The 16,914-nt window shown below is 63.9% G+C and overlaps 1 protein-coding gene across 12 annotated transcripts in view; it reads right to left on the bottom strand.

Annotated features, from left to right (window-relative positions):
- The window catches only part of PCDH1 (protocadherin 1), a 49,543-nt gene extending 33,323 nt beyond the window's left edge, over positions 1 to 16,220 (bottom strand). For 5 of the 12 annotated variants that reach the window (XM_083798953.1, XM_083798943.1, XM_083798950.1 and 2 more), the window contains exons 1-3: positions 14,509 to 14,879; positions 8,992 to 9,806; positions 5,433 to 7,625 (exon numbers count right to left, since the gene is read on the bottom strand). In XM_083798953.1, the coding sequence (XP_083655079.1) occupies positions 5,433 to 7,625; positions 8,992 to 9,806; positions 14,509 to 14,554 (3,054 nt within the window). In that variant the 5' untranslated portion in view covers positions 14,555 to 14,879. Of the gene's footprint in view, positions 1 to 5,432; positions 7,626 to 8,991; positions 9,807 to 14,508; positions 14,882 to 16,161 lie in introns of those variants that run through there. The other 7 variants (XM_083798942.1, XM_083798949.1, XM_083798947.1 and 4 more) reach the window with 4 other exon arrangements.
- Between the last annotated feature and the right edge of the window lie 694 nt (positions 16,221 to 16,914).

The raw sequence follows: 16,914 nt of genomic DNA, 5'->3' as shown, positions 1-16,914 counted from the left end.
AGTGTTACAACACCCTGAAAGGTCTCACCCAGCCTTGAACAACAAAGGAGGGCTCTTCAGACATCTGAAATACTGATTTCCCTTCTAGTGGGCTTGAGCACATTTGATGAAAAAGCAGAAAGATTAACAGATTAGTGTAAGGGAACATCAGACATCATATTAGCAAGATGTTTAAAGCAGGATTGCAGTCTGAGTTCAGACAAGCCGTACCCCCGCAGCAGGGACTGATATCTGTCAGATCCTCCCTGGCAGCAGCTTTGCAGATGCTCAAGAGCATGGGGGAGTTGGGAGCATGTGAAAAACCAGGCCATGTGGGAGCAAAATAGCTCCAGGCTTTCAGGTTGCTTGGGCCTTCAGAGATCTCTCAGAGGAGCCGAATCAGGGCACTCTGCTCCGACTTGGTTGCGATGGAGCAGGATCGGTCCTGTGGGAGAGGTGGCGAATTGCTGCCCTCCCAAAATGACGGCCCTAAAGATGGCTTTGATGAATCCTGCCGAGGTGCACGGCTGCCCAGCGGTGCTGTGCCTCGATGGCAGAACAGGCACCGTGCCCCTGAGGAGGGGCTCAGAAGGGGGTTTTGCTAATGGGGGGCACTTTTTGTGGTCTCCAGGCAGGATCCTCGGGGCATGGCTATGAGTGCTGAAGCGGGCTGTAAGTTAGGGGCTGATGCGTGGGCTTTGCCCTGCCCTCCTGCAGGTCGCTGCTCTCCCCCACCCCATATCCTGCGAGCATCCGAAGGACTGAGGCAGCTCCCACCGTGGAAGCCATCGGTGTAAAATAACCATGAGTTTTTAAGGGATCTTGGAGAGTTTTCTTTCTCAAGGGCCTCCAGGGTGAAGACTGAGGCCTCCCAAATCCTCCAGAAAGTTGGAGAGGAGACGGGGTCGATGGGGAACCCGCTGTGGGGGGGGCTGAGGGGCCTGACGCTGGCTCACAGAGGTGACACCAGGCAGACCTGATGGACACCAGAGCTCGAGGTGACAAGAAGAAGCTGAGGGCTTTTCGGCCCATTGCGGGGGAAGCAGAGGGCACAAACGCCACTGAGCTCAACCCTGCCCCGCCCCAGCCAAGTCAAACCATCCCGGCCGAGGACAGCGCCTGCTTCTTGGGAGAGGGGGGCCATGGGAAGTCCTGTCTGCAGCAATCGCCAACCACCTCGGTGCCTCCCAGGAGCAGCACCGGAGTTGTGCAAGTGCAGCCGGGAGGGCCCAGCTGGCAGGGCACCGGGCAGGAATGCGGCTCTGCCCGGAGAGGGGCTGAGCCTGGGATTCGTGGGCATGGGCAGTGTGTGTGGGTATGGAGGGCGGGGAGGGAGGAAACGCTTTGGGCTTGCCTTAGGGCTCAGGTCCGGAGCTGTCTTTCAAAAGAACATAAAAGAGGGGTTTGGTGGGGTCGCACAGGGCCCCTGAGTGCCCCGGAGCCCACCAGCCATGAAGGGCAGCCCCTGCTCGCCGTGCCTTGGGGTGGACACGAGCACCCAGCGGTCACCTCGCCCCTGCTGCCCCGTGCTGCCGTGGGGCTGCCCTCCCCACCCACAGCTGCCTGCTTTGCTCCACGCACCTTCCCCAACCACCCCACCCCATCCTGCCCTACATCGCCAACCCTCGCATTACCCCAGCCTCCGCTCCGTCCCCTCCCAAAATGTCCCGGCCCTGTCCTCACCCCACCCTCCACACCCTTCCTTCTGCTCCTGCTGCTGCATCCCACCCCAAAGATGCATCCTCATCTCTCCCCCCTTGCAGAGGGATGAAAAAATGCACAGGGACACATGCTGGAATTGCAGAAATCTCTTCCCCCCCCTCCCCAGTCAGGGTGCCTGATTAAACAGGCTGCAGGCTTGGGCCCTGCTCCAGGCGGGTCCGGGAGCAGCACTGCAGCTGAGAGCCCGGCCGAGCGGGCAGAGCGGTGCCGGGAATATCAATCAGTGCGCCTTGGCCACAGCCAGTGCTTTCATCGCGCTGGGGACCCGCTGGAGCCAGCAGGGACTCAGCAGGGCTCAGCATCCCTCGGGGTTTGGGGAGGGGAAAGCAACCGGGAAGGGGGAGATCGCTGCCTGGGTGGAGCACGAGGAAGGGGGAGAGAGCAGGGGAGAGGGAAGGAGGGGGCAGGCGTAAATGTGAGAGCCGGTGGGGGGTGGGACTGAGAAGCAAAGGGAAGAGGGGGGAGCGGGCCAGCACCTGGCTCAGCAGGGTGGGAAGGAGGAACCGGCCGCAGCTGGAGGGTCTGGGGAGCTGAGAGCCCCCCAGGCAGCCCGGCATGCGGCAACGGTGAGGAGAGCGCAGGGCACAGGGGCTCCATGCAGAGGAAGAGATTAAAGTTATTCCTTGCAAGCCATCAGAGGAGCAAAGGGTGAGGTCCCCAGTGGCAGCGGGGCCAGGGGCCTCAGTCAGGAGAAACCCGATGCTCTCCCCAGCGGGACGTGGACAGTCAGCACCAGGTCAGCACCACGGCCCCCTTGGATGCACACTGAGGAGTCACCGTGCTCCGCACGCTCCACTGTCACCTCTCCGTGTCGTACGGCCTGCATGCAACCCCCCGCCACCTCCTCCTGGGACAGCATGGTTCCCATTCCCGTGCCACCTCCTCCTGCAGTGGATGCAGGCTGCACCCCATTCGCACCCCAGCCTGTGGCTGGGAGCTACAGGCTGCGAGCACCCCAACCTGCCCCGCTCCTCGCCCCTTTCATGCTCCCCACGGATGCTCAGGGTCCCCTGCACTGCATCCCCAGTGCCCACAACTGTGCTGAATCTGCACCAGTCCCAAATGATGTGGGGAGCAGGAGCTGATCTGCAGACTGGGAAATCTTTCCGGAGCAGAAGAAAACAGGGCAGGTCCCCCCTGAACCCTCTGCTCCATCTGCAGCTCGGCGCTGGATCCATTTATCAGCTCATTCCACGTGAGCGACCTTGAGAAAATCCACTGACCCAGGACAGCAGGAGACTTTCCCAAACATCTGCCAACACCTAAACCTGCAATTTATGGAGACTCTAAGCGAAATTCTACAACAAGACAATTTCATTTCTGTCCATTACAGCTACAATATTCCTCCTATTCCCCCTCACCCGCGGAGAGTAATTAATGCTGCGCCGTGCTCCTGAGCCTGCAGGCAGGTGCAGGTGCCTCTGCTGAGCTCGCAGCAGCACGCCCAAGCCAACATCACTCCAGCCGGCTTCTGGAGCAGTGGGGGGCTGCAGTGACCTGGGGCAGCCCCGGCTCTGTGCAGCGGTGAGAGGATAAAGGAGAAAAAAAAAAAAAGTACAAAAAATGCCCCAAAGGATGGAGCCTGGGAGATAGGCAGAAGAACTTGAGCACCTGAGAGGTTGCGTTCTCGCTCCAGGTTCATCAAAGAGCTGCTGAGGGCAGGGAAGGAAGGGAAATGGCTTTCAGACGGTTCCCAAAGGGATGCAGATAGCAGCGCCGAGCCAGGTCCCCAGCCTGCCCGGCCCAGCCCTGCAGGGGCTGGGCTGGAGGTGGGTGCTGCCGTCTCTTTTCCTCTTCTGCAGCCACCACATCGCCCCGTGGGGCCCAGCCGTGCCTGCCCAGGAGGCCCAGACGCTTCCTGAGCGGTTCGAGATAAAACCTTACACTGTTAGCAAAACAAACGAGGAGGTTGGGAGAGCCAAGGCTGGCACCGGGCTGAAACCACCAGAGCCAGAAGCACTGGTTTCCCCGGATGATCTAATCTCTCCAAGCACCAGACCTCCTCTCCTCCAGCGGGCTGGTAGGGCTGGTTGGAGCCCCTGGGGAAGAGGTGAATCCGGTACCTCCCCACGCCCGCATTTGAACCAAAAACCCTGAGAATGAGGAGGGGGTGGCCAGGGAGGGACTATGGTCTTAGGGGAGCTTGGTCACCTTGCCCCATTGCAGGCCTGCTTGGGAGGACATCTCCTCCACTGCAAGGGTGCCCGCTGCATGGCAGGGCGGGGAGTGCCTTGCGTCGGGTGCCCCCCCGGCGCTGCTGACGCACCCAGGCTCCATCTGCATCCGCGTCCTCATTGCGGCACTGCGGCAGGATTTGGGTCATGCTACCCAGGCAGGGCTCCGCTCCTCCACGTGCTGGCCTGGGGAGATGGGGGGTCTCAAGTGGATGTGGGGATGAGCACGGCCAAGGGGTGTTGGGGTGTGTGCATGGTGCACCGCGTCCTGGGGAAGGCGTCTCCTCTTAGAGGGCTGGAGATGGGAGATGTAGAGCAAGGGGGCCTACACAGATGGCCCCCACAGATGGTGTCACACTGAGACCTCTGTGGGGGCCACGCTGGGGGCAGAGGGGAAGGTTGGCCCACACTCGCATCTCTTCTGGGTGCTGGGGCTAGGGGAAGGCTGCCTGGGAAACGGCCGTGAGCCAGAGCAGCCTCAGGGGCAGCACGGAAAATAAGGCACAAGTGGTCAAAAATAGAAAACTTTATTGAAGTCAAATCCAACAGGGCAGCAGAGCTCAGCCCCACGGCAGGAGCCCAGCCTGCCGCTGACGGGGCACACGGGGTACAGCACGGTGTGGGGCGGAGCAGGCGGTCCTCACCCATGGGGCCGGGAACAGGTGAAGCCAGAGGCACCCGTCCCCGCTCTCCCTCCCTAGCTCGCTAAGGACAGACCCGACAGGCGCCAAAGCAGAAACGTGGTGCAAGCCAACTGGCCAGACAGCCCAAGGAGAGAAGGTCCCGCAAGCTCCGGACCCCTGCGGTCCTCCCGCGACCTCCAAGCACACCAGCCAGCAGCCCTTCCCGCTCGGCAGCCAAGTCCTTCCTCCGCCCTGCCCCGCAGAAGTCCCTGGCCAGACGGAGAGCAGTGACCCGACCGCAGCACGCAGCAGAGACCCCGGTGCCCCGCTCCTCGGCCACCCTCCCCTGCCGGCCCCGTGCCACCAGCGAGGAGCCCTGCGTGGAGAAAAGCCGCCGGGCTCTGCTGCTCGCACCGAGGCGGATTTTCACCGCGCCAGCTTATGGCAGAGGGCCCAAGCCCTGGGGAAGGCAGAACCCGAGCCTGGGAAAAAGGCAGCGCTTTGCTCCTCAGCCCAGCCCCGCCTGCCCGGGCAGCCACGGAGCTCCCTTTTTCGGGATGCTTTGCACAGGGAGCTGGCCACAGCAAGCGCCTCGCTCCATGCTCCCTGGGGTGGCATCGCCCTGCTGGGTGCCGATCCCCAGAGGGGACCCAGGCAGGTGGGCTTCCCTCCCCCAGTGCTCCCCATGCAGAGGCACAGGCATGCAGCGCCCTTCATATCACCGCCACCCAGGTCCCAGCCCCGGGCGCCGTGACGAGGGCTGTGATATTTTTCTGTCCCCTTCCCTGTCCCCTCCCCATGGTGGCCGTCCTCCGCCAGCCTCCCCCGGCCACGTGCGCCGGGGGCCAGTCCAGGCTCACTCCCACACCTCGGTCCAGATGGCTCCCCGGTGCAGCGGGGGGGCCGCTGCCGGCCTCAGGATGAGCTCTCCTACCTGCTTGTTGGTGTATTTCTGGGGGTTGGTGCGGTAGCTGTAGTCCGAGTACTGCTCGGAGCCCGTCGAGTTGTTGTCCCCGGTGCCAACAAAGGTGTTGGTGGCCGGCAGGTCCTGCACCACCTGGTGCTTCTTGGAGGCAGAGGGCGACTGAGGCTGCAGCTGGATGGAGGGCAGGGGTGAGTTGGAGCGGTAGTGGCGCCCCAGGTCTGGGCTGCCCGGTGGGTAGTTGAGGGGCAGGTGGATGCGAGGGCTGTCGCTGACGGAGTCATTCATGAGGTTGAACTTGAGCGATTTCTGCAGCCCCGTCTCCTCCTCGTCCTCCGTGGGCTTGGGCGGCTTTGGGGACTTGCTCTTCTTCACCTTGTTCTTGCTCTTACCGCTCTTGCTGGCCTGCTTGGGTGCGTACAGGTCCTTGGTCTCCTTCTTGCCTGCCTGGTAGCCACTCTTGGCCTCCCGCTGTCGGCAGTAGCGCACCAGCACGACTAGCACTATGACCAAGGTGACTGCCACGATGCCAGCGATGACTCCAAAGAGGATATTGCTTCGCTGTTTGCTGCGCTCGTATTCGGGGTCTCCAGCGATGTCTATGTCGAGCGGCGTGTCCAGGCTGTGCCCCACCAGCGTGTCCAGCAGCGTGCGGTTGGCCAACGTCTCATTGACGTAGAAGTGCACCAGTGCTGTGCCGTGCCTCGAGGGCTTGCCCTTGTCGTTGACGCGCACAACCAAGCGGTGCAGGCCGTGGTGCTTGCGCAGGATCTCCTTCTCCAGCGTGATGTCTCCGCTGTGCGGGGAGATCTGGAAGAGCTCGAAGGGGTTGCCTCCCGTGATGCTGTAGGTCAGCTCCGCGTTGACGCCGGAGTCAATGTCTTCTGCCTTGACCTTGCTCACCTGCTGGCCAGGGCTCGTGTGGGGCAGGATGTGCTTGTAGGTGGCATTGGAGGGCGAAGTGATGAAGGGGGCATTGTCATTCTCATCCAAGACATTGATGGTCACCCCCACGTATGCAGACCTGGGAGGATCCCCACCGTCCACCGCCTTGAGCCGGAAAGTGTACGTACTCTGCTGCTCCCGGTCAAAAGAGATGCTGGAGAGGATGGTGCCAGTGCCATTCTGGATGACAAAATCCCCATTGTCTTGCTCCACCGACAGCTGGATGCGGGCGTTTTCTCCTTTGTCAGCATCGATCACCGTCACCATGCCCACAGGGCTGAGGGGCGGCATGTTCTCCATCACCGAGAAGTTGTAGCCGCTCAGCATGAACTTGGGGTCGTTGTCATTCCTGTCCATGACGTTGATGGCCACAGATGCTGTGCCCTTGAGGCTGGGGCTGCCCTTGTCTGCCGCCACCACCAAGAACTCGTAGCGCTCCCGCTGCTCGCGGTCCAGCACCGCCTTCACTCGGATCTCCCCAGAGTCGGGGTCAATAGTGAAGGAGCCCTTGGACGAGGGGTCTGTCACCAGCGAGTAAACCAGCTTGGCATTGGAGCCGCTGTCCGCATCGCTGGCGCTTACCTCCATCACCAGGTCGTCGGGCTCGTTGTTCTCAGGGAAGGCCACCTCGGTGAAGCTCTGGCTGAAGACAGGCGCGTTGTCATTCACGTCCACCACCTGCACCTTCAGCGAGTTGGTGCTGGAGAGGGGCGGGTTCCCCGAGTCCACCGCAACGATCTCAATCGTGTAGTCCTTCACCGACTCGTAGTCCAGCGGCGTGGTGGTCTGCAGGAAGTATTTCTTCTTGCTGTCGCTCCCAGTTTCACTTGCCTGCCGCAGCTGGAATGGGACATCACCAGCCACGACACATGTCACCACGGCGTTCTCGCCCTCATCTCGGTCGGACACCTGCACCAGAGCTACTGCTGTCTCTACTGGCACGTCCTCCGAGATATTTGCCATGCCATCCTGGTGCGTGACCAACCCGATGCCCCGAATCTCAATGGAGGGCGCGTTGTCGTTCATGTCCTTGATGGTGACCACCACCTGGGTGCGGGCACTCTTGGGGTTGGCCCCCTTGTCCTTGGCCATGACGGAGAACTTGAGGATGCTGACGTCCTCGCGGTCAATGGGTCCCTGGACGGTGATGAGCCCCGTGGCGCGGTCGAGGCGCAGCAGCCGGCGCACCATGTCTGAGGCCTGGTGGAACGAGTAGTCGATCTCGGCGTTAGCGCCCTGGTCCGAGTCGTTGGCCTTCACCTGTGGGACAGAGGGAGAAGACGGTGAGCAGGAGAGGCCAGGCCGGGGGGAAAAACCTGGATTTCCTCTTCTAGGGCCAAGACCTATGGGGCAAAGAGCCTGAGACCGGCAGGACGGCTGGGAGTGGCTCTCCGGCACGGAGGCTGTCCCTCGCTCTTCCAGAGAAACCGGCTGTGCCGGTCGGGCAGAGCTCCCCTCCCAGCCCGCTCCAGCATGCAGGGAATCCTCCAGGAAGCAGCACTGCCAGACCCAGGCAGCATCGGGGAGGTACAGCCCTGGCTGCCCCTGCACCCCCAGACCCTCCCTTCCCACCACCCCGCAGCAACAGTGGGGGGCTTGAGCAGCCGCCTGGCCCCAGTGAGGATGGTGCTGAGGATGGCAATGCTGCACAGAGCCACCGCAGCTCCCTCCCTGCTTGCAGGGGTGCACCAGCCCACCAGCCAGCAGCTCTGCGTTCGCATAAACCTGCCTATTATTTGCTTTCTAAAGAAGATGAGGTTTGTCTAACATTTGCCTCCCTAATCGGCTCTCCGAGCAGCCTCTTCTCTGCACCATTTGCTGCTCTGCCGTTATCTTGCTCAGCAGATTTGGATGGAGAACGAAAGTTGTTAAATGTAAATTCCACCTTTTACCTCCACTCACAAAAAAAGGCGGAAGTCATTTTCCCCGAAAGATAAAAGCTGAGCAATGGCAGCGGCAGCGGCTCAGCCCATTCTCCTCCCGGCCGCGTGGCTCCCTTATCTGCTTCCAACTTCCATTCTCTTAACAGTGAAAAATGAATTCTTAAAAATCCACATCAGAATTAGCAGATGAGAGCTGGCCACGCTCCGCTTATTAAGATGGCAGCTGCAGATAAACAGATGTCGGCTGCTATCTCATTGCCAACCCCCCCCCAGACCCCCCCGTGATGGGGCAGAGCCCCATGCACAGCAAAGCACCCCCGGATCTGCAGACGGTACCCCCAGTCTCCTGAGTTTCCAGGGAGCAGCCATGGGAATGTGACTTGCAAATGGGTCAATGTCCTGTCTGCGGACAGCATTTGTACCAGCCAGGCATGAAGCCAGGCTCTTCTACGGACCGTGAGTCCCAGCCCTCCCCGAAACCTGCAGCTGTGCTCCTGCAGACCCGCCAGCCTTGCTGCTGCTTCTAAGTTGTGGTCTTGCAGCCCCTGCCCCGGCTGCAGCTTCCCGAGCATCTTGTCCCAACGTTTTTCAGCAGAGGTGACATCCCAGGGTGACGCTGCCGGCTCCTGTGGCATGCAGCCCTCTGAGCTCCCCCTCCCAAGGCAGCACGTGGCCATAGAGAAGCCCCCAGGTTGTCCCTGCAAGGAGAGCTGGGGAGGAGAAGAAAGCCCCCGCAAACCCACCTGGAGGACAGAGTGCCCCACGGGGCTGTTTTCGGACAGCTCTGCCTCGTAGAGGGCCTTCTCGAACTTGGGCGCATTGTCATTCATGTCCACGATGGTGATGCGCAGCAGGGCACTGCTCGCCCGCGGCGGGCTGCCCCCGTCCTGCACCTTGATGGTCAGGTCATAGGAGTCCCACTGCTCCCGGTCCAGGTTCCCCATGACGATCAGCTGCGGCTGCTTCTCGTCCTGGTCCTCGGCCACCTGCAGCCCAAAGAGCTCCTGCGCCTCAGGGCCGGCCATCAGCTCGTAGGAGGCAACGCCGTTGGGACCCGAGTCGCGGTCCATGGCCGGGGGTATGGAGAAGAGAGCCCCGATGTTGGTGTTCTCGGGGATGGTCAGGGTGAGAACAGGCGAGGCGAAGTTGGGCGTGTTGTCATTGATATCGAGCACCTCTATCTGCCCCTCCAGCAGGCGTGGGCTGCTGTTCATGATCAGGTCAGTGATGGACACCTCGAACTCCAGGTAGCAGGGCTCGCCGGGCAGGAGGTGCTGGCACTCACGCAAGCTCTCCCGGTCGATGGAGGTCTCTGTGGTGTAGATGTCCCCAGTCTTGCCGTCCACACGCAGGTACGGGGCCCCCACTTCCAGCTTGTAGAGGTGCCCCACGTCTGGGAAGCCGTAGTCAGAGGCCAGGCTGCCGATGAGCGTGTTGGGGGGTTGCTCCTCCTGCACTTTGTAGACCACCCGCGTCCCGCAGACCAGGGCAGGCAGCTGGCAGAGGAGCCACAGGCCCAGGCAGGAGGCGAGGGGCCTCATCCTGCGCCGCAGGGGAGCTGCAAGGAGACACAGACACCGTGGGTTAAGCGGCGCGAGCCCCAGCAGCTTCGGGTGCAGCCGGTGGGACTGGACGTGGTCCCAAAGCTGTGTCCCCAAGGGGAAGGGGCGCCAGGGGACCGCCCGGCCCCAACCCCCACAGACGAGTGCCCGGGAGGACTGGTCCCGGTCTACCAAGTTCCTGCACCACCCTGCCCGAGTGAGCAACCCCGTCATTGCAACCCTGGCCCTTCCTGCAAGGGACAGGAAGCCACTCCTGCCACCGTCCACCCTCTTCGTCAGCATGCAAGCTGTAATTACAGACAGCCAGGCACGCTGACGGGGCAGGCTGCACGCAGCCTGCTGCCAGCGACCCGACGGGAGCTGGCTGGGCTGGGACACAGCCTCTCACCGCAGAGACATGGGGACACTGCGTGCCACAAGCTGCGGGGACACTGCCTGCCACGCACCCTGGGGGCACAGGGCACTGTGTGCCCTGCCAGCACTGCGTGGTGGAGGCAGCAAAGGGACAGGGGCTGTGCCTGGGATGCAGGGATGACACCTGTGGGGCACTGCAGGTGCATGGGGCACCGATTGCACTGCAGGGATGTCACCCCTCTGGCACCGTAGGGGCATGGGGCACTGCTTGCCCTGCAGAAACACCACGAGCCTAGCACTGCAGGGACACAGGGCACTGCCACAGCAGGGACAGAGCGGCACGGGACAGGCTTCGCACTACAAAGGCACCACCCATCCGGCGCTGCAGGGGTGCAGGAGCCCCGCACATCACCCACCCCGCACTGCATGCGGGGCACTGCCCCCTGCCCACGGCCCCACAGGATCAGGGGCAGTGCCCAGCGCAGGGCCTGAGGGATGCAGCCCCGCTGCCCACCCCGCACGCAGCCTCTGAGCCTCCCCACGGCGCGGCGGCACCGCACAGCCCCTGCACGCCGCGCCGGTCGGCACAGCATCTCCCCGCTGCTGCACGGTCACTAGGCAACCCCGCACCCTGCGCCAGCCCCAAAACATCCCCTGCGCTCGCTGCAGGAGCGCTGCTCCTTCCCGGTGCTGCCCGCTCCAGGCTGGGACGATGCCCGCATGCAGTGGGGTGCCCTCGGGTGCCAGTGCCCACGCTGCCCGCTGCAGAGACGGCGCCCGAAGCGCTGCCCCCCTGCATTGCAGACGCACACTGCACGCTGCACTGCAGGCGCCCGGCCACTGGAAACCTCCTCCCAGTGTGCCAAAGCTGCAGGGGCAGCACCAGCCCCACGAGGACTGCCCCCTTCTGTGCCGAGCCACACGCTTCGGTGCTGTGCGTGGCCACCAGCTTCCCTGCCCCCTGCTTCCCTGGCTGGGAACGGACACACTGGCCTCACTGCGTGCCCAAAAATCAGCATCTGCAACATCTGCCACGGCCCCGCGGCGGCGACCCACTCTCGCCACTCCCATTGCTCCTCTCTGCACGCTGCACCCAGCCTGTGGGATGGGTGGGTGCTCCTCTGGCATCACCCCTGTGCAGTGCCACACGGCTGGTGCCAAGCTCCTGCTCGCCCCAGCATCGGGTGGACTCTCAACAAGTGGAGCATCCGGCACTGTCCACCCTGCTGCCTGCCTCCTGCAAGCCAGCAGCTTACAGCCCCTCTGTCCCTGCGCTCACCCACGGACAGGCGTCTGCTGGATGAAGAAGTGGGGAGCTCTCCCTCGGCAGGAGGGAAGGCAGCTCTGCTTCTGGAGACAAAGCTATAGCCCCAAAGCCTAGCTCCGCTCTGCTCCCTCATCCTACAAACATCCTTCCTGCAAGGGAACAGACATTCCCACCCTGCTGAGGGCACGCACAGTCGCCCGAAGGCATGTCCCGGGTGGAAGGGAGGAGAAAAAGCAGCCGTCCCCACCCTGCACGGGGCCAGGGATGGAGGTAGGAAGCTGAGCAGGAGCACGACACAGCTTTGGATCGATCCAAGCAAGCCCCGGCAGTGAGTGTACATGTACACGCGTGTGCACAGAGTGTGATGCATCCATTCGCGCACCCACACAAAGCAGGAAAAAAGCACGTGTGCACGAGCAGGGTGTGCACACGTGTGCACATCCGTGCCCGCACCGGCTGAGTGTGCGCAGCGGATCGGGGCTCGCGTTGCTGCACCACACGCACGTGTGCGTGCAGGGAGCACCGCGTGTGCCTGCGCGGGGGGAGCAGCGTGCGCGTGCCCCCGTCACCGCGGGCTGTGCGCTGGTGTGATGTCACCCTGCGTGGGGGATCTGCACCCGTGGGTGTGAGTCCGGACCCACGCTGAGCATCGTCACCCCATCGCTTCGGCCGTGCAGGAGGGGTGGGGAGAAGGGAGCAGGAGAACGGGGACCTGAAATGTGCCCCGTCCGGGAAAGGCACCTGGCACGGCACTGTTTGCACGAGGCCGCTGCCGGTGACGTAGCCTCCTGACTAAGCCTGGGCGCGAGGATCTCAGCTAAAGGTGAAAGTCCCTGCGTGGGGCCACGGCTCTGCCGTCACACGGCCCTGACTCACCAGCACCACGGACCCAGCAGCGGGACCGTGCCAGGAGCCTGGGGCAGGGAGGGAGTCACCGAGGGTGCCCGGCAGCCACGCGATCTGCTCCGGGAAAGGGGCCGCAGCCCGAAGCCCAAGTTCCCGCAGGTGGAGGGAGCCTCTGAAGCGGGGAGGCTGGAGGCAGGGCGAGACCGTCACCCCAAGCAGAGGCAGGGGGGAGCCGGGCGCTCAGATCCACAGGGGGAACAAATCCTGCCGGGTGCTTGGGGTGGGGATGACACAGCGCCGACGTAGAGAGCCCGGAGCAGGGTGTGAGGAGGAGGTGGAAGCTCCACCGTCGGGGAAAAGCACGTCTGTGCAGGAGACGGAGGCTTCCCAGGGGCCAGTGCACAGCAGCGGGCTATTTTCCCATGGGATCTAAGGACCATCCCACACTTTCTTCTCTGGTGCCAGCCACCTTTTTCCGACCTGCTGGCAGAATACAGAGCACTTAAAAATAAAAACCCCTCCCAAAACAACTATTCCTCTGCACACACAATTCTCCCTACGGGGAGAGCGCGAGAAAGCCCGAACCACATGAGAGAGGCGTTAGTCACGCTGCTTAATGCATGACTAGGAAGCTCTCAGAGGACAGTGGCATGCAAAATCTGACAGAATTCAGTCATTCCCCCCCAAATACCAAGCCCTAATGAGGGAGAGGTTACAAAGCACTGCGAATTCAAGCAACTGCTCAAACAAGCCTTCACTGCCTGTGATTCCCACAGCCTCTTGGCCCCGTTCCACAGCCGGCAGCACCAAAAGGGAACGGGCACCAAAGTCCACCCTCTCCCTGCTCCCGAAGGCTGGCGGCGTCGCTCCGAGCCCTGCTCACAAATCCACCCAGACGCTGCGCTGGGCACGCACGCACCGAGCCGCCCGGCCTCCCCGAGCCCTGCTGCGGTGCTCCGAGCTGGAGCGACATCCCAGCCGGCAGCACGGGGATGAGATTAAGGACAATATTTCCCAAAAAACAAGCACCGATGTTCACTCTTACACCCGAGGCGCGGATGGGCCGAACCCTGAGCTTTTTGCAGCACGTCCCATGCCCAACGCGCCGCTTCCTTCGGCTCCAGCCACTGCGGCTGCTCGGCATCGATGCGGGCTGGGCCCAGGCGCCCCAAGCCGAGCACCCAGCACCGCTCGCTTCCGACAGCTTCACCCCAAAACCATCTCTCGGGAGCCACACGGAGAAAGAGAAGAGGGCGAAGCCCAGGGCTCTCCTTCCTCCTGCTCCCCGCCGCTGCAACTCGGCCGGGCGACGAGACAGAGACCTGTCAGAGCCTCCCGGGGGGCAGCCTCCGTCCTCCCTCCCGGCCCCCCCCGAGCCTCTCCGGGATGCTGCGGGCTCCTGCGCCCCCCCAGCACCATCCCACCGGCTCCGGGGGCGGGCGGTGCCGTGGCGGGCCCGGAGCAGCCTCCTCCGCAGGAGCTGGTGGCAGCGGCTCTCCGCTAGGACCGGGGGCCGGCTCCGCGCACACCCGCATCGCTGCGCACACGCGCGCCCGTTGCGCGGACACCCGTGGGAAACCCACGGGAGCCGCTCCGCCGGCCCCGCTCTCACGCTCAGCCCGGCGCCCACGCAGCGAACGCGGCTTTCCCACGGCGCACGCACACGCAGCCCGCTGCCACGCGCGCTCACACGCACCCGCCCCACGGACACGCTCCTCCGCGCACCAGCCGCGCACCCCGGCGACACGCACACGGACGGGGACACGCCGCGGGTGCCACAGGCGTGCCCCCGGCCACCAAACACACCTGCCATCACCCCCCCCCCGCGACCCCCACGGACACACGGACACGGCCCCGCTGCCCACCCGCAACTTCTCCCACGCACCGCTCTCACCCTCGCTGCCCACACCCACAGCCACCCCCGACGTGGGAGGCGGGGGAGACACACGCCCCGATTCCCCGGCACCCAAATACGCACCCAGACGAGGAAAAAAACACCCCCACGCTGCGCCCCCCCCCCGCCCAGCCACGCACCCACGCGGGGGCACGGCTCCGTGCCGCACAACAAGTGGCAGCGCCCGCCCCAGCCAGCCCCGGCAATACCGGGAGCGGGGCGAGAAGCGCCCAGCCCCGCGCCCCCGGTGTCCCCCCCCCGTTCCCCCCCTTTCCCACGGCCGCGGGGCAGCCCCACGGTTGCGCGTGGGGGCTCCCGGCCCTGCCGCAGCTCTTACTTGGATGCGGCCGGTCCCCGGAGCGCTGATCCAGCGGCGTCTGCATCGCCTCCTCCCCGCCGGGACCGGGCTCCCCCCACCCCCCCGGCTCCTCCGGTTCGTTATCCACGGATGAAAAATCAAATTTTAAAAAGGGGAAAAAAAAAAAAAAAAAGGAAGGGGGGGTAGAAAAAAAAATATATATATATTTCTGTGTGTGTTTCCCCGTGGGAACCGCCCCCCCCCCTCTCCCCCGGGCCGGGGCTGCGGCTCCTCCGGCGGAGCGGCGGCGGCAGGGCTGGCGGCAGCCCCGGTGGGCAGCTCCGTCCGTGCCCGCCTCCGTCCCTCGGTGTGTGTGAGGATGTGCAAGGGAAGCGCAGCGCAGGCACGGCCCCTTTCCCCCCCCCTTGCCCGCCCGTCCCCCCCCGCTCTCCGTCCCCGCTGCCTCCGCCTCCCGCCGCCGCCACGGGGAGGTGGAGCTCCGGCTCCTTATCTGATCCCGAGCCCGAGCCCGGCCGGGCCGAGCGGGCCCGATCCCGGTCCCAACCCCTCGCGGGGGTCGCAGCATCCCCCCACGGATCACCCCCTACCCGCCCCCGGCTTGGCCCCTCTCGCCCCTGGGTCTCAGGTGTAGGGCGAGCGTCCCGCTCGGTCCCTGCTAGACCCATTCATTTCTTCCTGAATTTCTTCATTCATTCGTTTCATTCGCGCCCTCTCAGGGAAGGGGTGTGCGGGGGGCGCACCCAGCAGTGCTAAGGGCAGGGCTCCTCGCATCCCCCCCCCCTCTCCAGCCCTGCTTGGGTGAGGCCTGCAGGGTCAGCCATCCCCTCCCGCCCCACCTGGGTGAATCACGCCTTTATTGCAGGCTCTCAGGGCTGGGGAGCAGCAAGCACCTGCCTGCCGCCCTTGCAATGCCTGCACGAAGCCGTGCCACCCCACCCGTTGCCCCCCATGGGATGTGGGGTGGGCGAGTGTGAGCCCCAAACGTGGCCGGGGCTTGGGGGCAGCGTGGTCCGGGGGTGTCCCCGCTCTCGCTGCTCCCGTGTCCCCGCAGGGGATGTGCAGCCTGGCCCTGCCGAAGGCCTCGCTGCTCGCAGCCGGAGCTGCTGGGGTGGCCGCCAGCACCCAGCACGGCCAGGCACCCTCGGGGCCCCTCGCCCAGCGGCACCCTCCTGCTCCGATGGCCCTGCGGGACTGCAGCCGGGATGCTGGAGGAGTCCTTTCCTCTCCTCCGCAGCGTGGGGATGGGAGCAGCTTCCCGCTGAGCTACGGCAACCTGTTGCGCAGCTCCCTTCGCTGCACACATGCTCAGCTCGGCTGCGATGACTGCACCATCTAGAGGCTGCGCCGGCTGGCTCCAAGCAGCCCTGGCTCCGTCTCAGCCCCAAATCTCCCCCGCAAGAAGGCAGCTCAGCCCCCGGCAGGGCTTCTCCCAGCTGGGCAGGGGCTGAGGAGTGACCCTGCTGGGTGGAAAACCCAGGCTTCCCCGCAGCGGGGCCATCTCAGCTCCTAATCAGTGCCGTTGGCTTCGCCACGTCTGTGTGCGTGGGTTTTTTTCCAGGCTGCAATTCTCCCAAAGCTAATTTAGCAGAGGATACAAAGCGAGAGCCCAGGGAAGGTCAAAGCCCACCATGGAAGGGTGGGGAAAGGAGCTGCGGGTTTGTCAGGGCTTACCCTGCTGAGACAGCGTGAACCAGGATCCGGATAGGGAGTGGGAACAAAACTCCCTGGGGACAACAGGAGGTTTGACTTCTCGGCTCTGGCAGTCCCCCTGGGAGGGAGGAGAGCTGGAGCAACGGGAGGAGCCGAGCAAGCCCTGACCCTGTGCACCCAGGGCAGCGGGGGGGGGAGAAGGCAAACTTCAGAGAGCGCTTGTGACCAGAGGCTTCCATTTCACACGAGACGCAGGCAGTCGGTGCGCTCCTTACTGCAGAGGCCGGGCACACACGGGGTTTGCAAGATGCATCCTCTGCTCAGGCACACTTTGGGGGTGTCATAGGAGTTGTGGGAGTATGGGGTTCGTCTGCCTCGACCTCTCTGCCTGGCCCCCTACCTGGATCCTCCCGGACAGTCCCATGCCCTCCGGATACCAGGAGTCCTGCCACCAGCATCGCTGTTCCCTGTGCATTAATGCACGTCACTGGCCTGGGCCTTGGCCTCCCTGTTTCCCAAAAAGCAGAGCCTGCCTGAGCAAGGGGGAAGCATCCCACCACCGCTTTGGCCGCAGCAGCCTTGTCCCGAGGTATTTCGTGACACCAGCCAGGTCCCACCCGGCGGTGCCGGTGCCACCGCCCCCGGCGGTGCTGCGCCACGGTACCCAGGCCGGCCGCGCGGAGACAGCTGCTTCGCGGTGCCAGTGGGCATCATCAGGAGAACAAAGCCCGCGAGGGAAGAGCATCCAGCTAAATCTCCGGGAAAGCAAGAAGA

This window comes from Anser anser, assembly GCF_964211835.1.
Source record: "Anser anser genome assembly, chromosome: 14".
NCBI lineage: Eukaryota > Metazoa > Chordata > Aves > Anseriformes > Anatidae > Anser > Anser anser.
Note: the sequence above shows the minus strand (reverse complement) of the source record. Positions and strands in the feature narration are given on the sequence as shown.